The 22,269-nt window shown below is 41.9% G+C and overlaps 1 protein-coding gene and 1 non-coding gene across 11 annotated transcripts in view; one reads left to right on the forward strand and one right to left on the reverse strand.

Annotated features, from left to right (window-relative positions):
• Nucleotides 1-22,269, reverse strand: part of LOC150063974 (protocadherin gamma-C4) — a 186,176-nt gene that overhangs the window by 117,399 nt on the left and 46,508 nt on the right. Inside the window, exon 1 of one of the 10 annotated variants that reach the window (XM_090331349.1) lies at nt 19,513-22,074. The exons of 7 other annotated variants lie outside the window; for them this stretch is intronic. In XM_090331349.1, coding sequence (XP_090187475.1) covers nt 19,513-21,933 — 2,421 coding nt within the window. In that variant the 5' untranslated portion in view covers nt 21,934-22,074. Of the gene's footprint in view, nt 1-416; nt 2,844-9,062; nt 11,680-19,512; nt 22,075-22,269 lie in introns of those variants that run through there. 2 more of the 10 variants (XM_090331354.1, XM_090331341.1) reach the window with 2 other exon arrangements.
• LOC150063976 (U6 spliceosomal RNA) lies at nt 16,934-17,039 on the forward strand. The gene has a single exon (XR_016535365.1). It is a non-coding gene; the product is annotated as a U6 spliceosomal RNA (small nuclear RNA).

Consider the following 22,269-nt stretch of genomic DNA (forward strand, 5'->3'; position numbering starts at 1 on the left):
GAAAATGCACGAATTTAGATACCTACATGAAAGCAGGAGGAAGATATAAAAATGTGACAATGTACCAATTTAAAATCTTCCCAACCAGGCATTAGTGACTCATGCCTATAATCATAGCTACCCAGAAGGCTGAGATAGGGTTGTGGTTCAAAGCTAGCTCAGGCAAGAATGTTCATGAAACTCTTCTAACCTCGAGCTGAAAAGCTAAGGATAGCACCCAGGCCCTAAATTCAATCCCCTGTTCTGGTATACACAGAGAAATCATGTCCATAGATTTTACTAATGAAATGATACCATAAATTATGTGTTCTATATTAAAGTAGCACCAATGAAATAAAACAGAATTTTTTAAAACCCTATCTTCAAAATCCTTGCTTTGGAAAATAAGAAAAAGATAATGGAAGAATAAAACTTACCTGGATACTTGGGGATTCACCCTTACACTCAGGAAAATCTATGGATTTTAACAAAGAATCATTTTTCTCACAGCTATCTTGGCTGATGAGTGTATCCACGTAGTTGGGTTGGGGGAAGATGATATGGCTCCTCCCAGAATCAGCAGTGAGGGAAACCTCATGGGAATACGTCTGCAGGAAAGCCTGAACCCCATCTACGCCTATGAAGTGTGAGGCAGGAACATCATCCAACCCACCACTTGCCACTTGTAGCAGGCATGACTTGTGCCAGCACCGCCGTAGTCTGAGTGTCATCAACCCAATGACAAAGACAAGGAAAACACAGGAGATGGTAGCCACTGCCACTACCAGGTAGAGAGTGAGGTCTGAATTATCAGGGCCTTCTGGCATACTGATAGTGCCCAGGTCTGTAAGGCCTTCAGGGATGCTGTCAGCCACAGCCACAGTGAGTGTGACAGTGGCTGAGAGGGGAGGTTGGCCGTGGTCCTGCACAGCCACCACCAGGCTCTGCTTGAGAGCATCTCTGTCCAGCAGGGCCCTGGCTGTGCGCACCTCACCTGTGTGCAGTCCCATCATGAAGAGCCCTGGCTCACTGGCCTTGAGCAGGCGGTAAGACAGCCAGGCATTCTGTCCTGAGTCTTTGTCTATTGCCACCACTTTGGTCACCAGATAACCAGGATCTGCAGAGCGGGGAGCCAGCTCCACACCAGTAGAACCATCAGTTGGTGGGGCTGGGTACAGGATCTCAGGTGCATTGTCATTCTGGTCCAGAATGAACAGGTTTAGTGACACATTGCTGCTGAGAGGTGGGTCCCCACTGTCGTATGCAATCACCCTCAGTTGTAGGTTTTGAAACCGCTCGTAGTCGAAAGACTGAAGTGCATACAGAACACCAGTGTCAGAGTTGATGGAAACATAGGAGGACAGATGTGTCCCTTCAATGGTGTCCTCATTCAAGGAATAAGTGATCTGGGCATTCTTGTCACTGTCAGGGTCACAGGCACTTACTGTGAAGATGGAGGCTCCTCTAGGGTTATTCTCCGGGATGTAGATAGAGTAAGAAGATTGAGGAAAAGTGGGCGGATTGTCATTGGTGTCTGCCACTTGTATGGATATGTGGGCTTCAGTAGACAGCGAAGGAGACCCACCATCTGTGGCTTTCACTGTGATGTTGTACACAGAGAGAGTTTCCCGATCCAACATTTTTGCTGTGACCAATCTGTAATAATTACCTATTGATCTTTCTAATTTAAAAGGCAGAGTTTCTGGAAGACTGCAGCTTACCTCACCATTCTTCCCAGAATCCTTGTCTTGGAGGTAGAAAAGAGCAATTACTGTCCCAGGAAGTGTGTCTTCAGGGACTGAACTGCTTGCAGACATTATTGACACTTCCGGAGCATTGTCATTCACATCTAAAATTGTGATCAGCACTTTTGCCTTTGTCAGACTACCGGGGCCATCCTGAGCCTGAACTTCCATTTCATAGAAACTGAATTCTTCATAATCCAGGTCTTGTAAAGTTGTCAGTTCTCCCGAAAGCGAGTTCAGGTGGAATATTTGTAGAAGTTTTGGAGTTATTTTCCGAAAAGAGTATGCCACTTCTCCATTGAATCCCTCATCTGGGTCCACAGCATTCACTGTAAGAAGTCTTGTGCCTATTGGTACGTTCTCAGGAACAGTCACTTGGTACTGGGGCAGAGAGAACACAGGTGTGTGATCATTCACATCCACCACTGTGACCTGGATGCTGGCAGTGCCAGATAAGGGTGGGTCTCCTCCGTCATAGGCTGTGAGGACCAGGTGGTGAATCTCTTCCTCCTCCCGGTCCAGCACCTGCTCCAGCACAAGTTCTGGGTATTTAGATCCATCGTCCCCACTTTGGACAACCAGGGAGAAGTGACGATTGGGACTCAGATGATAACCCTGGATCGCATTCATGCCCACATCTGGATCTCCAGCCTCATTTAGGGGAAACCGCACGCCAGGAGCGGTATTCTCCATTACTTTTACGTTTATTTCTTTTGTCATGAATCTAGGAGGGTTGTCATTAACATCCGTGATTTCCACTTCTATAGGGTAAAGATTCATTTTATCTCCCATTAAAACATTGAAGCTCACCAGACACGGCGCGCTCTGGGCGCAGAGCTCCTCCCGGTCTATCCTACCCGCCGTGACCAAGCTGCCGCTCCGCGGGTTCAGAGCAAAGAGCTGCGTCCTACCGTTAGAGAAGATGCGGATTCCACGCTCCGTCAGCTGCCCCTGCTCCAGTCCCAAGTCCTTGGCAATGTTGCCCACAAACGACCCTCTGTCTGTCTCCTCAGGCACGGAGTAGAGAATTTGTCCTGCCCAGGATTCCCTCCAGGTCCCCAGGAGGATGGAAAGCAGTACAAATGCTCCATAGTCTCTGGCCCTCTGCGGAGTCGCCATTGCTGCCCTGCGGAACTCGATTTTAGACTAGATGTGCTCTCAAAGAATGCGAGCGTTTTCGTGGATCCCACTCCCTTACCGGGAAGACACGCCAGGAATCCCGCAGCACAGAGGCTGGAGCTCGGTGCAGCTCGGAAGAGGGCTTGTCTAGTCTGTTCTTTCTTTGTGCTGCAGAACTCGGTGGTTGTCAGATCTTTCTTCCCCGGGTTGGTGAACAGCGGCGCTCAGAGTCCTAACTAAGTTACTACACCGTATTGAAACAAACGGATTTTACAAAAAATTGTTCCACCCTTCAACATTCCTGTTTACTTCAATTCAAATTTCATATATCCAGGACACGCTAACAATACATTTTAAGACAAGTTGGGATCAATGTAGTATTTGGAAATCCCAGATACATTTAAAAAAAATCATTGAGCTGCAACTTTGAAGTTAATTTCTCAAGTGCGGAGTCACAAGTCCTTGCTCATTGTAGGTAAAAAAGTAATGTTGTGTAAAATATGTATTTACTCAATATATAAATTACTTTTATAAAATGGATGGAGTAAACTACTTCATTATTTCCAATATTCAAGTTTTCTAAGTTATTCCACAATATAAAATTGTTGTTGTTGTTGTTGTTGTTATGCTGGTCCTGGGACTTGAACTGAGGACCTGGGTGTTGTCCCTGAACTCTATTTTTCTTCAGGCTAGTGCTCTACCACTTGAGCCGTATCTCTCCAACTTTTCTAGTAGTTAACTGGAGATGAGCCTTATGGGACTTTCCCACTGTAGCTGGTTTTGGACTATGATCCTCAGATTTCCACCTCCTGAGTAGCTAGGATTAAAGGCAAGAGCCACTGGCTCTCAGTTCACAATATAAAATTATTAAAATTATTAAAGATCTCTACTAATCAGACAGCCAACACAAGTTTAGTAAACATAACAAGCTTTTTAAATAATATTGAAGTAACCTCACAGTTTTAAAGAATTCTAACTTTCATTTGGTCCTTTAGAAATGGCAAGTATACTTGTTTCCCAGGCATTGAGGTAGTTCTATTCATTATTTTCCATAGGAAATATTTTTTTTCTATTCAAGACCTGCTTCTTTGGAGTTCAGCTTAGGTTTTATTCCTTAGTAAAGATGTAGGTATTTCTTTTTCCACAATTCTGTAATTTTATTCTTTTTCTTTTGATCACTGCCACCTCAACAGAAGTTTGTTTGGAAATCGATAGTTAACACAGATGATAAAGCAGCTCGGTTAAGTTGGTAGATATTCAAAACAACTTGGAGATTCCACCTCACTCCAGTTAGAATGGCCATGATCAAGAAATCTAATAACAGCAGATGCTGGTGGAGATGTGGACAAGAGGGATCACTATTACATGGTTAGTGGGATGTAAACTCATTCAACCACTATAGAAAGCAGTATGGCGATTTCTAAAAAGACTAATCACAGAGCTCCCCTATGACCCAGCAATTCCACTCCTTGGCATTTACCCAAACTTCCAGAAACAAGGACATACTAAAGCCACTAGCACAACTAAGTTCCTTGCAGCACTATTTACCATAGCAAAGATATGGAACCAACCCAGCTGCCCCCCAGTAGATGATTGGATCAAGAAGATGTGGTATTTATACACAATGGAATTCTATGTTGCCATCAGAAAGAATGACATGGCCCCACTTGTAAGGAAATGGAAAGACTTGGAAAAATCATATTAAGTGTAAGTCAGACCCTCATTTGTAATAATTAGTACACATCTAGGACTGGCCCAGCAAAGGATTACAATAGCTCAAAACCTAGATTCATAAGATCATATAGGATGAGACTAAATGAAAGGATCCCTAGGATATGGAAACTAGAGCTTTATCTTGTGTGATTGTTGTTTTTTAATGTACTATATTATTTCTCTTCTCTTTTGTTGCCCTTCGGTTACTATATCTGACTGTGTTACCTGGTATATTGTATATACATTTGATTATTTGAAATAGGAAAGGGAAGGGGGAAAACAAGATGGTTGGGAGGATGTGGGGAGAGGGAAATGGGGACAAAAACATGAGAAGGGGTATCAATGTGCGAGAAATAATGCACCTACTATCTGGTGAATGTAACTGTAACCCCTCTATATATTACAATAATTTTTTAAGTTGGTAGATACTTTTCCCTGATGTTTCAAAATTTAATATATGGTGGATAGGGAAAAGAGCCTAGGCAACTGTGCAATTATCAGGATATTTAACCATGGCTGTTGTGAGAGTAGAATATTTTGGATACTAGTTCTGGAGCTTGAACTCAGGGGCCTGGTTACCAGCTCTTAGCCCTTTTGCTCAAGGCTAGTACTCAACTACTTGAGTTACAGCTCTCCACTTCTGGCTTTTTGCTGGTGGTTAACTGGAAGTAAAAGTTCACTGACTTTCCTGACCAGGCTGGCTTCAAACCACAATCACCTCCTGAGAATCTAGGATTACAAGTGTGATCCACCTGCACCTGACCAGTGAAAAGTATTTAGCCATATATTCAGAAACCTGGAATTAATAGTTCCATAATAGATGTAGATAAGGAAAACATGTACTACTCTTATTGTATTTTAAAACATCAACCATCTGGACCTGCAAGGGTATGCCAATAGCCCCAGCTATTGAGGACAGCTTATGCTACAAAATAAGACATTATCTCACAAAACACAGAAACATACGAAACCTTAGTAGGATTTGAACCCAGAGTTTCAAGCAAAGTAGCAAGTCCATTGCTATTTGTTTATTTACTAATTTGTCTGTTGTGAGGTTTGAACTCTTGGCTTAGGCCTGTCCTTGAGTTCTAGCACCTCTTCTGGTTTTCTGGTTGTTATTTTAAGATAAGAGAGAAAGTCTCACAGACTTTCACGCCTAGGCTGGCTTTGAACTGCAATCCTCAGATGTCACCCTCAAGAGTGTCTGAGTAGATAGGATTACAGGTGTGAGCCACTGGGCATACCTGGTGTTTGCTATTTAGTTTTAAACCCAGGGCCTTGAGCGTGTTTGGAAACAACAGTGCAACTGAGCTATATCCTCAAATTCACAATGTTATCTTTACAAATAGTGACAACATACAAAAGAATTTTTTTCCAGTCCTGGGCTTGGACTCAGGGCCTGAGCACTGTCCTTGGTCTTTTTCTCAAGAGCTCTACCACTTGAGCCTCAGCACCACCATTTCTGGCTTTTTTCTATGTATGTGGCACCAAGGAATTGAACCCGGGTCTTCATGCATGCTAGGCAAGCACTCTACCACTTGGCCAAACTCCTGGACCTCAAATAATTTTTTATATATTTTCAATAAACCTCCTCAATTTTATTTTTCTTACAAAAATCTCCTCAATTTTATTTTTCTTACATGTACATGCATGTAAATTTAAGTTCTTAAGTAGCCAGTACAGTCTATTGTCAGCATAATCTAACTCAACACTGAAAAACTGTATCTTGGCTATAATGCAGCCTAATAGCTCGTTAAATTTAGAATCTCCTGTACTTCCTTAATTCCATGACCATTAATTTCCTTCTCTGCACTTCTCCTCCTGGTCCTCCTTCTTTTGAGATAGTGACTGGTTATGCAGCTGAACAATCCTTCTGCCTCTACCTCCTGAGTGTTGGGATTATATGTCTGAATCACAATGCCCAGTCTTTCATATTTCTTTTTCTTCTTCCTTCCCTTACTCCTTTTTTTAAAGCTTTCCTTCTTTCTTCCTTTCTTCCTTCCCTCCCTCCTTTTCACCCTTCATCTGTCCCTTCCTTTCTTATCTCTTTAGATTTGTAGCTCAGGCTGGCATTGAACTTGTGGTCCTCCTGCTTGCTTCAATCCTGAGTGTAGGGATTGCAGTTATGTACCATCACACTCAACTAATCTGCCAATAATTGAATCTCCTACCTCTTTAGTAGTCCATTTTTTGTTAGAATGACCCTGACAATAAAAACAACAAACCATGCTTGTATTTCTGCTCAACAAACCATGATTGTATTTGCATCTTTTGGCAGTTATGAACTAATCCTCTAATCTCCCTTTCTTTTAAATATTTGGATATAGAATCCCTATATGATAGAAGCCTCACTTTATGTGGATTCAAAATGCTAGGCTTGAACTCATGGATTTGTCCCCGATATATCTCTATCTCCCTTCCTCCCTGTTTCCCTCTCCCCCCTCTCTGTTTATTTGCCCCAGCCCTGGGGCTTGAACTTAGGGTCTGGAAACTGTCCCTGAGCTTCTTTTGATCAAGGCTAGAACTCTATCACTTGATCCACAGTGCCACTTCCAGCTCCTTTTGTTTTATATCCTCCTAAGGTATTGAACACAGAGTTTCATGCATGCTAGGCAAGCACTCTACCACTAAGCCACATTCCCAGATCCCTGATCTCTTTTGCTTAAGGCTAGAGCTCTACTACTTTGAGCCATAGCACCACTTCTGGTTTTCTGGTGGTTAACTGAAGATAAGAGTCTTATGGACTTTTCCTGTTCAGACTGGCTTTAAATTTGATTAGCAAATCTTAGCCTTCTGGGCAGCTAAGATTACAGGTGTGAGAAATGCAGCTTTACTTACATTTTTAGTTGAGCTCTATCAATATTCCTTCCCCCATCCACCAGTCAGACATGTATACATTTAGAAGTATTTCCTCTAAGTTGCCACTACTGAACACATTTAAAATTCATTCTCATTATCAAACACGGTCAAACATATAAGATGACAGGTACTTACATTTATTTAACAGTGTTAGAATAATGGCAATGCCAAGAAATATTTGTTATACTGCTTTATATTTTGAAAAATATTTCATAGAATATTTAATTTTTCCAGAATTGTGTAATCTAAATGAGGTAAGCCTAATTTTATTGTAAATAAACTATAGAGATTTTGACTGTCTAAAATGAATGAAGTTAAAGTTAGTTATGAGAATAGTATTCAAGACTTTAAAGACCAAAGTCCAGGTATTCCCTGTTACAGATGTCAGAAATCCATTTTAAAAAACAACTTTAATCTCTAATAATTAAAGTTCAGGGCCAGGAGTGTGGCCTACTGGTAGAGTGCTTCCTAGCATGATAAAAGTCCTGGGTTCATTTCCTCAGTACCGCATACACAGAAAAGTTGGAAGTGGTGCTGTGGCTCAAGTGGTAGCCTTGAGAAAGCTCAAGGACAAGCATGCAGGCCCTAAGTTCAAGCCCCAGAACTGACAAAAATGAAATCTAATAATTAAAGTTAAAATAATTAAAGAAGGGAATATCTTATGTATGATGAATCTCCATTAGAAAACAGTATAAGATAATGCTGAGAATAAATTAAGATCGATTACTTAGTAAATGTTGCGATTCAGTATTTTTTAATTTTTAAAAAATTAAGGTGGTGAAATGGTTCAAAGTACTAGATTACTTGTCTACAAGTATGAGGCCCTGAGTTCAAACCCCAATATCAAAAATAGCAAACTTTTAAACTGGAAAAAGAAAGGATTCAACGAATGTCACAGTATAAGAAAAACTATCCTGTGAAAGGAGATGTATAAAATCAAAGGCACAGAAAATTTTCTAGAAAAGAAAGTTTAAAACATCTAGAGCCTACATTATTAAGATTTTTTTATTGTCTCGGTAATGTGTAGAGGGGTTTCAGTTACATTCGCCAGGTAGTAGGTGTATTACTTCTCACACGTTGATATTCCACATTATTAAGATTTTTATGAAAAAATCAAGATAACTAAGATTTAAAATGACTTACTGATATAAAGGAAAAGAATCAGGATTATATTGCATTAGCTTTACACTGCTGTGACAAAGTACCAGAGAGAAATAAGTTTAAAGGAGAAAGGTCTTATGGTGTTGGAAGTTTTAGTCCATGATAGAATCAATCTATTGCTTTCAGGTTTTGATGAAGCAGAATCCCAGGGCCCAGAGGTACAGCAAAGATGCTGACCTTAATGATGGCAGGGATGCAGAGAGAGCAAGAGCATAACTTTCAAGAGCATGTCCTCCAATTAGGCTCTACTTCCCACAGTTTGCATCACTTTCCAATAGTCCATTGAATTACAATCCTACAAATAAGATCAATTCCCAGAAATCCCACCTCTAAATACTGTTTACAATGGCATTAAAGCCTACATGAGTCTCTGAGGGAGCCATACATAGCACACATGATTCACTCCAAGAGACTGAGAAAACTAAGCATCAATTAAATCACATTTAAAAATTTCCTCTTCAAAAAAATAAAAAGAAATGACCTCACCTGAACAGAAGAGTTTTCCTCTTTACAAAAACTCGAATCTTCCTGTATCAATAGAGGCTCTCTCTTCTCACAGCCCTCATGGCTGATGAGCGTGTGGGCATAGTTGGGCTGGGGGAAGATAATGTGGCTCTTCCTGGAGTCTGCAGTGAGGGAGACTTCATGGGAGTAGGTCTGGAGGAAAGCCTGAACCCCCTCTACACCCACAAAATGTGAAGTGGGTACACTTGAAAATCCTTCACTGGGAACTTTCAGCAAACTGGACTTGTACCAGCGCCGCAGTCTGAATACCAGCAGCACAATGACAAAGGCCAGGAAGATGCAAGAAACAGCAGCTACTGCCACAACCAGATAGAGTGTAAGGTCTGAAGCATCAGGATTGTTTGGAGGCTCAAGGCTCCCCAAATCTGCCAGGACATCAGGGATGCTGTCAGCCACCGCGATGGTGAGTGTGACAGTGGCCGAGAGAGGGGGCTGGCCGTGGTCCTGCACAGCCACCACCAGGCTCTGCTTGAGAGCATCTCTGTCCAGCAGGGCCCTGGCTGTGCGCACCTCACCTGTGTGCAGTCCCACCACGAAGAGCCCTGGCTCGCTGGCCTTGAGCAGGCGGTAGGACAGCCAGGCGTTCTGTCCTGAGTCTTTGTCTACTGCTACCACCTTGGTCACCAAGTATCCTGGCTCTGCAGAGCGAGGGGCAAGCTCCACACCAGTAGAACCATCAGTTGGAGGGGCTGGGTAAAGGATCTCAGGTGCATTGTCATTCTGGTCCAGAATGAACAGGTTTAGGGACACATTGCTGCTGAGTGGTGGGTTACCTCTGTCACTGGCTGTCACCAGTAAGTGCAAGTCTCTAAACTCTTCATAGTCAAAGGAGCACAGTGCATACAGGACACCAGTGTTGGGGTTGATGGAGAGATAGGAGGACAAAGGTGCACCCCGAAGGGTTTCTTTGGCTAGGGAGTAGGTGACTTGTGCATTTTCCTCACTGTCAGGGTCAACTGCCTTCAAGGAGAAGATAGAGGTTCCTCTAGGGTTGTTCTCAGGGACATAGACAGAGTAGGATGAGTGGGAGAAAACGGGTGGGTTGTCATTAGTATCTGCCACACCTAAGTAGATGAGCTTTTCTGTTGACAGAGGTGGTGTTCCTTTGTCTGTGGCTGTTACTGTGATGTTATACAGAGATACCTGTTCCCTGTCTAGAACTGAATTTGTCACTAATCTGTAATAGTTGTCTACTGATCTTTCCAATTCAAATGGGAGATTTCTGGAGATGGAGCATGTTACCTGGCCATTCAGTCCAGAGTCTCGATCATAGATTTGAAAAAGAGCAACCACTGTTCCAGGAGGTGCATTTTCAGCAATTGCTCTGCTTCCAGATGTAATGACCACTTCCGGTTCATTATCATTCACATCCAAGATGGTTATTAATACTTTGGCTCTGTCTTGAAGACCTGGTTGATCTCGGGCTTCAACATCCAACTCATAAAAACTGCATTCCTCATAGTCTAGAGTTGCAGAAACAGAAATTTCTCCAGTCAAAGCATTCAAGAGGAAAATCGGTGAGATCTTTCCAAAGGAATATGTTACTTCTGCATAGATGCCTTCATCCTGGTCAGTGGCATTCACTGACAACACTGGTGTGCCTACAGGCAGATTTTCAGGAACATTCACTCGATAGGTAGTCTGCGTAAACACTGGAGCATTGTCATTTGCATCTAAGACAGTGACTAGAATTTGTGCGGTGCTTGATCGGACAGGATCACCACCATCCATGGCGATAAGGACCAGGTGGTAAGTGGCTTCTACCTCCCTGTCCAGGGCATGCTCCAGCACCAGCTCTGGGTACTTGGACCCCTGGGCTTGGCTTTGCACATCCACTGAGAAATGACTATTACTGCTGAGCTTGAATCTCTGAAGAGAGTTCATTCCAACATCAGGGTCATAGACTTCCATTAGCAGAAAACGAGAAGATGGAGCTGAGTTTTCGAGAATTTTAACTTCCAATTCTTCTCTTAAGAATCGGGGCGCATTGTCATTAACATCTAATATTTCCACTTCTACAGGAAAAAGATTCAATTTATCCTCCATAAGGATGTTAAAGCTCACCAGACACGGCGCGCTCTGGGCGCAGAGCTCCTCCCGGTCTATCCTGCCCGCCGTGACCAAGCTGCCGCTCCGCGGGTTCAGAGAGAAAAGCTGCGTCCTACCTCTGGAGACGATGCGGACTCCGCGCTGCGCCAGCGCCTCGGGTTGTATTCCCAGGTCCTTGGTGATGTTCCCCACGAAGGAGCCTTTGCCTAATTCCTCAGGAATAGAGTAGCGGATCTGCCCAGCTGCGACCCCCCACAATCCCAGGAGAGTGAAAAGCAAGAGCTGCTCACCCGGGCGGTCCCAGCGCCTCTGCGGAGCTGCCATGACTGGATTGTTACACACGTCCCTGGGATTAATAGCAGCAAGAGCAGGTCCTCATCAATTCGTGCTTTTCAGAATTGGAAGTCAAGGTCCTTGTGGAATGAGAGGCCAGATGCGAGCCGTGTCAGGGTGCAATTTCTGTGCAGCTTTGGTGTCTGATCTGCTTTGTGGCTGGACGAGTCTTCACATTTATTTTTATTTTCTTGCCCAGGTTGGTGAACAGCGACACTTAGAGTCTTAACTTAATACTGCACCATTTTGTAAAACTACCACATATTTCATTTTTGCTAAAACTGCAAAGATGATATTCATATTTTTTTCTGCCTAACAGAGTGAAACATTCTGGAGTAAACATTCTGGAATAATTTAAGTGTTCCCTCTAAATTTTCATTTACCTTTTTGTGGAAAATCAAGATGTTACCTAATGGACAAGTTGTAATATTCTCTCGGATTATCGCACTTCATCAGCATTACACATTTTGTTTTCAATAAAGACACCAACAATCACAAACACATATTGAACCAATCTACTACAATGCCAGTTACCATGAGTTATGGTCTTTAGTTATTATCTGTTTCTTTTAGCATATTAGGAGTTGCTCTGAAGTATTCTTTATCTGCTTAAAAATGCAGATAAACATATAGGGTACATAAAACATATTTATATTTTGGTTATCAGGTTGGCTACACTGGAAGTGTAATTAAAAATAGTTGCCCCCAACTGTAAGACACTTCTGTAGTAAAAATGTTCATAAATATATTGTTTTAGACTTAACAAAAATTTAAGACAACCACAAAGACAAGCACAACACAGATAAACCTGCAAAGAATTTCAGAGCCTTACACCATACACAAAAGCTGACATAAGAGCATTTTAACCTATGGTCCGGGTGTTTGGCCTAGTGGTAGAGTGCTTGCTCAAGCATGCATGAAGACCTGGGTTCGATTCCTTGGTACCACATACACAGAAGAAAATAAAAAGTGGTGCTGTGGCTCAAGGATTCTAGCCTTGAGAAAAGTACAAAGACAGGCCCTGAGTTCAAGCCCCACAACTGGCAAAAAATAAAAATAAATAAAAATTTAAAAAAGAGCATTTTAACCCCTATACTTTTATTTCTAAATTAATGAATTGAAACTTAATTAAATTCATGGAGAAAAGATTTAAAGATGTTCATTTTTTGCACATTGAAATAGAAGTCATGTTTGGATTGTTATTGGCACTTTCAAACCAAGAAGTTTGATCACATAAAAGAGCTTGTGGGTAGAGTATTTTGGTGTGTGTGTGTGTGTGTGTGTGTGTGTGTGTGTGTGTGTGTGTGTGAGTGTGTGTTTACTGGTCCTGAGGTTTGATCTCAGGGCCTGGGTGCTGTCCCTGAGCATTTATGTTCAAGGCTTGCGCCCTACCACTTGAGCCACAGCTCCACTTCTGGCTTTTTGGTGTTTAATTGAAGATAAGAGCCTCATGGACTTTTCTATCCAGGCTGGATTTGGACTGTGATCCTCAGATCTCAGCCTCTGAAATAGGATTCAAGGTGTGAGCTTCCAATGCTTAACTACATTGAGAACTTTAAACTGGGCATATTTGAGGAATGTGAGGAAACACATACATTTTAAGAATAAGGCAAAGTGTCTTCATGGTAGTTCGGGGAGAACCTTGAATATCTCTCTACAAAACTCCAGAGAACATGAAAGTAGCCTCCAAAAGCCAGGCTAGAAGACTGTCACGGGCACAAAGAAAGAGCCAGAACCACTGCAAAGAGGAAGATCACAGATATCAAGGCCAAGGATTTACCTTGGGTGTCAGAGAACACTGTTGTTGCTGTGTGAAGCTCACCAGTGCATAGTTCTAGACAAAAGAGTCCAGGGTCACTGACCTGCAGTTAAATGTTTAGCTGGGCTTTGTGATGCACAGCACCTGCAGTATCAAAGATCTCAGACTCCCTTGTATCCCAAGCACTAGCTACAACATCTGTGGGGCATTGTCATCCCACTAACAATCTAGTCACCCACTAGCATATGCAGGAGCAAAGTTGCTAGAAGGCTTGTCTTGCGACCTCCTGCCTACTGATCTGTGCATGTTTGGTTTCAGGTTGCTGGCTAGGATGGAGTAGAGAACTTGGCCATTGGGTCTCAAGTCAGGATCAGAGACACACTGATTTGAGTGATGGTGGTTTCAGGAGGGCTATTCTCAGATATGTGACAATGTAGGAAGTCTAGTGGAAAATCAGAGCTGGCCTTCAGTTCCAGTGATATATAAGGTGAAACTTGTACTGGAGAAGAGTGGTGCATCATTTGATAAGTGGCTAGGTACCATTGGATCTGCTTTCCATGTAGGATTCTGCTGTCAGTCTATGTGTGTGTGGGTTCTATAGCTTGAGTTGTGTGTGTGTGTGTGTGTGTGTGTGTGTGTGTGTGTGTGTGTTCATGCTTGGGCTGGGGTTTGAACTCAGCACCATGCTTTCTTTCTCAGCTTTTCTGATCACTCTACCACTTGATCCACAACTCTACTCCTGGATTTTTGTTGGTTAATTGGAGATTAGAGTCTCAAAAATTTTCATGCCCAAGGTTAGCTTTGAACCAAAATCCTCAGATTTCAATCTCCTGAGTAGCTTGGATTATAGGCATCAGTCATCAGTGTACAGCCTTCTTGTGCTATTTTAAATGGGAAATTTCCTTTTGCTTGACACAATTTCTCCATTAAGTCCAGAACTCAGACATTGTGTTTTGAACAGAATGAACATCAATCCCCAGTGCAACATCTTGTATATGGTGGGATTCAGAAGTCAGTGTAACTTCAAGGATATTGTTGTTTTCCTTTAAATTGTGTTTGTATTTTATTATGTACAATGACTTTTACAGTTGTTTGCTTCTACCTCCAAGGCCAATGTTTTCTTCTTGCATTAACTGTCTTCCACACTTGGTAAGATCCCCTCTTACTGTCCCAACTTGAACAGTTGTCCTACTATCTTATCAATATTGATGGAGGAATAAGTGATCTTAGCACTGTACTGAGGAGCAGTCAGGCAGGTTTTCTGAAATACCGACCCTGTATGAGTCCTGGGTAAACACTGGGGGCATATCATATACATCTACAGCAATTAACTCTGGCCTGGATGGTGCCACTTCTGAAAGGGTCATCCCTGCTCTCAGCCATGGGGAAAAAGTAGCTCTCTTTCCTGTCCAGAGACATTTTCAGCACTTGTCTGGGTAGCTACTGCTATCTGGGTTCTTCTTTTGAACCAAAGATACATGTAGAGCTAAGCTGGGGTAGTTTGGCTGCAATGAACTGACACCTACCTACATTACTTTCTTATGAAGATCTAGTTGCTCTTTTCTGCACCCATTCCCATTTCCAGTAGGCAAATTCAGCATGACACGGTCCAGATACTTGGCTAAGTTTCCCACCAGAGAGCTCTTGTTCTGCCCTTTAGGAAAAAACTTATGTAGTGAATCTGCTTCCAGGGTGAACAAAGGATTGTAGTAGGTAAAGAAATGACATTTGCCTGGCCAGGCCTCAGGTGTGCCATGCTTCTTCTGAAGCAGTTTCATGTCTCATTCTATTCTGATTCCCAGTAGAATGGTCACAAAAACATAATGAAAGCAAGCACTTGCTTTGTATCCTCTGGATACCTCCACCTCAGACAGCTGAAGTGCTGTGCCCAGTGAGTCCATGATGAGTCTACTGAGTCTTCAGAGTCGAGAGGAGTAGATCAACCCTTCATCTTATCAACAATGGATTCGAGTGCCTCTGCTCTAGAACTGCAATTGTGCTGATAGTTCCATATCAGGAGCAGAGTGGAAGAAATTGCTAATTTTCTATTTCTACTAAAACTAAAATTCATTCTTCAATTTTACAGACTTTAACAAACATTTAAAATGTTTGGTTTATACTAAGTCTTACTACACATCTTAGAATTTAAGTACTTTCTCATGTGTGTTGCGATGGGGCTTGAACTCATGGCCTGGTCACTGTCTTGAGCACAATATTAACAAGGCTAGTGATGGACTACTTGATCCACTTCTAGCATTTTGGTAGTTAGTTGGAGATAGTTACAAGGCTTTTCCTACCCCATCCGACTTTGAATTTTGATCCTGAGATCTCAGCTTCTTGAGTAGGTAGGATTACAGGCCTGAGCCACCAGCACACAGCTTGAATTTATAGTTTATCCTTTCAAATCAAATCAAGTATTCTTTACTCCTCAAAGAGCTCATGACTTGTTGGCTTGTTACTGTTTTTAGTTTTCATTTTCATAAAATCCCAGTGAAGCTGAATAACCAATAACTTATTAAATAGAAATGCATTCAAATAGAACAAAGTATTGGTGACTGAAGATGTAGTATAAAAATTCTTGAAACAGCAGCTTGATGCATATTATCATTTCATTTTCTTTTCTTCTAGCTTATGAAAGTAGATCTGAGTCTTGCAGGTCTTGTAGTTTTATCCTGTTTTACTTTCTGAAAGTATTATCTTTTTAATTTCTTGATCCAGGGTCTCCCCATATAGCCAAGGCTGGCAGCAAACTCAAAATTCTTCTGCTTCAGTCTTGCAAGTGCAAAAATTAGAGGCGTGTATGAAGATATTATCTTTACCATCTTCTTTTCTCAAAGAATTGTTAGATAAGCAAGGACATTGGTGGTCCTTTTAAAAAAGAGTCTTTTCGTTGGTTTCCATGTGTTTATTTTTATTAAAGAAATATAATTGAAAACATATTTCCCATATATTCATTCTTTACTATTACCTTATAGTTGTCTTCAATTGTACTGTTTCTTCCCAAGTAGCTTAGCAATTACATGGATTTGTGTGATGGAGTATGAGTTCTCATAATTATATATTCCAAGTTAAGGAATTTATGTTTCCATTTTATTGGTCCTAGACTACTGTCTGTTAATCAGAACACTTTTTTGAGCACTATTGGGCTAAAATCCAGGGTTTCCTGTTTGTCAAGCAGATGTTCTACCACTGGAGCCATACCTTCATTGCTATTTAAATACATGAACTTCTCTTGTAAATAAGTCTGCTAATTTCTATGTTTCTGAAAAGCACTTTTGTTCCAGTATTGGGGCTTAAACTCAGGACTTGGGTTCTGTCCTTTAGCTTTTTCACTCAAAGATAGTGTTCTACCACTTGAGCTAATGTGCCACTCTTATTTTTTTGCTTGTTAGATATAAGAGTCTCATGAGCTGCCTAGGCTGGCTTGGAAACCCATTCCTTAGATCTCAGCCTTCTGCATAGCTAGAATTACAGGAGTGAGTAACTGGTGCCTGCTTGTTTTACAGTTTTAATTACATTTCCAAATTAGAAAACCTGCAATATACTGTTATTAAAAAGTGTGGTAGGTGTGCAGCAATATGATATTGCCATAGATTGGAAAAGCAATGAGGCATGTTAAGCCATTCATTTTGTTCAGGATTCTAGACAGCCATTCATTACCACCTTCATTTTATACAAACATAAAAAAATTGTGCTCATGTTGGCAGCATATATACTCAAATTGGAACAATACAAAGAAGATTAGTGTACTTCCTGTGCAGGGTGACATGTAAATTTGTGAAGTGTCCCAAACTTTTGTTTGTTTTTGCTTTCCTTTTTTTGGGGGAGGGTGAAAGGGGGAGGCGATATAGAAAGGGAGGGAGGAAAGGCGAACAAATGCAGTCATGCTATTCAGTATACATTATACCAAAAAATGACCTATGTAACTTGTGGGCAGGGAATGGAGGTGGAAATTGAGAGAAAATAATAAAGAGGTGACACTGTCCAGAAAGAGAAATGTCCTCATTGCCTGGCTTATGAAATTATAACTCATCTGTATAGCACCTTAGTAGTAATAATAAAATTACTTAAAAAGCTGGATTCAGACTGCTCCAAAATATAGTCAAGAAAAGTACCTTTCCATCATTATTTAAATACATTAATTTCTACAGAAAAATACTATCTTTTAAGAACACATACAAAAGTGAAGATTCAGATATTTAAGGGTAGGTGGAATACATTACATGTGTGTGTGCGTGCGCGCGTGCGCGCGCGCGTGTGTGTGTGTGTATACGAGTATTTTGTAACCAAAACAATTAGTGGTTTATAGAGGTTTTTCCATTGCATGAAAAGTTATCTTTGGATACATACCCAAATCATAACTTTCCTTTATATAGATAATGGCAAAGTTAATCACTATGTGGTAGTGAATGATGTTAATATCTGCCATTACATTTTTTCTCTTTGAATACACACATTTCATATTGAGGTCAGAATATAATTAGATATTATTTAAGTAAATGTTCAAAGTTAAAATTTTCCTAGGTTTAAAAATGTATCAATAAGTCTTTCACATGACCAAGTAATGTAGCCTACAATATTACTACTAATATTCCATTGCCATTCTCCTTATTTTTCAGATGATGTTTAAAGAATTAAAGGTACTAAATTAAACCGATTAAAAGTTTTTAGTAAGGAGAACATGAGAATTATCTTCACTAAATCAGATACATTCTCCTGGAATTTGAGATTGAGTTTTTGAGACTAATACTTCATTAAAAAAAATCTATTACTTTGTGATAAGCACACATCACAGAAAAAAACCCTAACATTTCAAACCATTTTTTTCCTTTCCCTTTTTCTTTTCTGTTGTTGTTGGTTGTGGAATTTGGGCCTGGGCACTGTCCCTAAGCCTTTTCACCCAATGATAGTGTTCTGCTACCTTGAGCCAAGTACCACTTCCAATTTTTTGGTGGTTAACAAGATAAGAATCTCACAGACTTTCCTAGCTGGGATAGCATAGAAATATGATCCTCAGATCTCAGCCTCCTGAGCAGCTAGGATTACAGATGTAAGCCACTGGTACCCAAGCCATTCTTAAATTGCTTATATTTTGAATATATAAGCCTCTTGTAACAATGCAGAATGGTACCTACACTTGTAGAAGTACAACTATTTGGGAGCAATTCATTCCAATTAGTGAAGGGTCTACCTGTAACTGGCAGTTACCAAATATATGATATATTTGTAACTGTTGAATGCACCACTATCCACCTCTTCAGAAGCTTTAACTGACACTACAGAACAAAATAAAATTCTAAGTTTTTTTCTCACTAATTTCTTCCCTCAATGAATACAAATACTCAGCAATTCCATGAGTTAACCTATACTTTTCTGGTTTCAGATGTTCCCCTTCCCCACAATACTGGCTTCACACTTGCTAGGCAAGCTCCACAACTTGAACTACATCTCTAGCCTACAAATGATTCTGATTGCAGAATGCTACAGACATTGTCTCAATTAAAAATTTAATTTTTATTTCTCTCTGTGTGTGTGTTTGTTGTATGTACATGCATATATGTGCACCTGTATGGAACTTGAACATAGGGCTTCCCACTCTCTTTTTCACTGAAGACTGGCACTGTACCACTTGAACCACCTCCACATCTGGATTTTTGCTAGTTTACTGGAAATCAGGGCTTTTTAGATTTGAATGCCTGGACTAGCTTTCAGCCTTTTGAGTAGCTGGGATTTCAGGCATGAGCCACCAGTGCCTGGCTTCAATCTACATTACTAATATTTATTGCACAGATATTTTCTGTACTCTTCTACTTATTTATGTGAATCATTTTCTCATAATAACTTCAAGTATACAAAAATATAAATTTGATACAAGGTCCTTTCCAAAACAACTTGGCAAATATCCAACAGAGAACAATACATCTAATAATGAACTAATAGAATAACTCTTCTGTTAATACAACAGTTGCTCAAAACTAACAAAATATTTGAATAAGGTCATTATAGTTGGCATTTTCCTTAAAGGTATTTATTCCACATAAGCCTACTGTTAACAAATTTTCTTTAAAAAATTCCACAAATTAAAGGAAAAAATTAAGCACCAAATATAATTTGAAATAAATGGAGAGTGTCAACTATCAAAATCAAGTTAATGTCCAATATAGCAAACAACAAATTCACTCTATACCTAATTTCAACTTTGGCAAGAAAGCAATAGAGGAAACAATGGAGAACATGTTTGAACCATTCTTATCAAAAGAGAAAACTGACCTGAGCATCTCCAGGTTCTTCTTTATTTGCATCCATCTTGTCAGATATCAGAAGAGGCTCACTTTTCTCGCAGCTCTCTTCACTAATAAGCCGGTCAGCATAGTTGGGCTGGGGAAATATCAGGTGGCTCTTTCTAGAGTCAGTGGTGAGGGAGACCTCATGGGAATAGGTCTGAAGGAAAGCCTGTACCCCATCCATGCCCACAAAATGGGAGTTTGGCATGCCAGGCAACCTGTCCCTAGAAGGCTGAAGCAAACGTGATATATGCCAACGCCGAAGCCTGAGAGCCAGCAACACAATAACGAAGGTCAAGAAGACACAGGAGACAGTGGCCACTGCCACAACTAGATAGAGTGTGATATCTGAATCCTGGGGGTCAGTGGGGGTAATGATGCTGCCCAAGTCAGCCAGGACATCAGGGATACTGTCTGCCACAGCCACAGTGAGTGTAACAGATGCTGAGAGAGGGGGCTGGCCATGATCCTGGACAACCACCACGAGGCTCTGCTTAACCACATCTCTGTCCAGTAGGGCCCTCGCCGTGCGCACCTCACCTGTGTGCAGTCCCACCACGAAAAGCCCTGGCTCACTCGCCTTGAACAGGCGGTAGGACAGCCAGGCATTCTGTCCTGAGTCTCTGTCCACTGCCACTACCTTGGTTACCAGGTATCCTGGCTCTGCAGAGCGAGGTGCCAGCTCCACGCCGGTGGAACCATCTGTAGGAAGGGCTGGGTACAAGATCTCTGGGATGTTGTCATTCTGGTCCAGAACAAATAAGCTCACTGACACATTGGTGCTGAGTGGAGGGCTCCCACTGTCCCTGGCTGTCACCAGTAGCTGCAACTCTCTTATCTGTTCATAATCAAAGGACTGCAGTGCATATAAGACACCAGTGTCCGAGTTAATGGAGACATAGGAGGACAGAGGAGCTTCCAGGAGTGCATACTCAGCTAGGGAGTAAGTGACTTGAGCATTGTCACCACTGTCTCTGTCGTAAGCACTCACAGAGAAGATGGAGACACCTCTGAGGTTGTTTTCTGGGATGAAGGCAGAGTAAGAGTCATGAGCAAAGGCAGGTGGATTGTCATTGATGTCTGCTACTTTCAGGGAAATGTGGTTTTCTGTAGTCAGGGGTGGTGTCCCACCATCAGTAACAGTTACTGTGATGTTATAATCTGAAGTTTCTTCTCTGTCCAGGGATCTTATTGTTAATAGATGATAATAATTATCAACCGACTTTTCCAATTTAAAAGGCAAGTTCCCAGGAATAGAACACGAAACCTCCCCATTCTTCCCAGAATCACCATCATGCACGCTAAAGAGTGCAATTATGGTCCCAGGTAAACAGTCTTCAGAAATCGAACTGCTGAGAGAGGTGAGTATCACTTCTGGGGCATTGTCATTCACATCCTGGACTGTGACCAGTACCTTGGCACTGGCAAGAAGGGCCCCTCCATCCTGAGCCACCACTTCCATGAGGTAGAATCCGGTTTCCTCATAGTCCAGGGAATGCACAGTAGAGATTTCCCCCAGGTTGGAATCAAGTTGAAAAGTCTCTGCAATTTTGTCTTCTTCGTTGCGAAATGAGTAGGTCACTTTTCCATTTATCCCCTCGTCAGCATCGGTGGCAGTAAGCGTGAGCAGTCGAGAGCCCACCGGAATGTTCTCGGGAACACTCACTCTGTATTCGCTTCGGCTGAACCGGGGAGCGTTGTCGTTGGCATCGAGAACTGTTACCCGGATAAGTGAGGTGCTGGAGTGGATTGGGTCTCCACCATCTAATGCTGTGAGGAGGAGGTTGTGAGTAGCCTCTTTCTCACGGTCCAGGGGCTGTTCCAGCACCAGCTCTGGGTACTTTTGCCCATCAGGTCCACTCTTCACATCCAGGGAGAAGTGCAGATTGGGGCTGAGCTGGTAACCCTGGAGAGAGTTCACCCCCACGTCCGCATCTCGCGCAAAGGGAAGGACTAGCCGTGTGCCTGCAGCTGCGTTTTCACTGACTTTTACTTTTAACTCCTCATCCCTGAACCGCGGGAAGTTATCATTAATATCAATGATTTCCACTTCCACTCCGTAAATTTTCATTTTATTCTCAATCAAGATGTTAAAGCTCACCAAACACGGTGCGCTCTGGGCGCAGAGCTCCTCCCGGTCTATCCTGTCCGCTGTGACCAAGCTGCCGCCCCGCGGGTTCAGAGAGAAAAGCTGCGTCCTACCTCTGGAGACGATGCGGACTCCGCGCTGCGCCAGCTCGCGGGGCTCCAGTCCCAGGTCCCTGGAGATGTTCCCCACGAACGAGCCTTTGTCCAGCTCCTCCCGCACAGCGTAGCGGATCTGCGCTCCTGTTTTACACAGAATCCCCAGAAGCATGAAGAACCAAAGCAGGTCTCCGCGGCCCCTGGGCCTCAGTGGATCGGCCATTGTCTTCTTTTGCTACAGTCCTGGTTCAGTCTGCTGTTCCCTTGTTTCTCTAAAGCCAAGAGGAGTTTATTCTCTGGCTGAGACGGGACAGGTGGCTTTTTACACGGAGCTTGTGTGGTCTGTGTTCAGCATGAAAGCAGCGGACAGATTGTTTCCACGACAGCTTCTTTACCAATTTGGTAGACAGCGACGCCCAGAGTCCGAACCAGTTACTACATCAATTCTATTTTTTAAATTCTATTAGTTTAGTTATATTTTTATTTCCAATATTTTTTGCTGTATCCTTAATATATTATTGTGCAGAACTGGGGATATTTCATTAAGCTTCAATTTGTA

Source organism: Megascapheus bottae, chromosome 4 (genome assembly GCF_031878675.1).
Source record: "Megascapheus bottae isolate mThoBot1 chromosome 4, mThoBot2.hap1, whole genome shotgun sequence".
Lineage (NCBI taxonomy): Eukaryota > Metazoa > Chordata > Mammalia > Rodentia > Geomyidae > Megascapheus > Megascapheus bottae.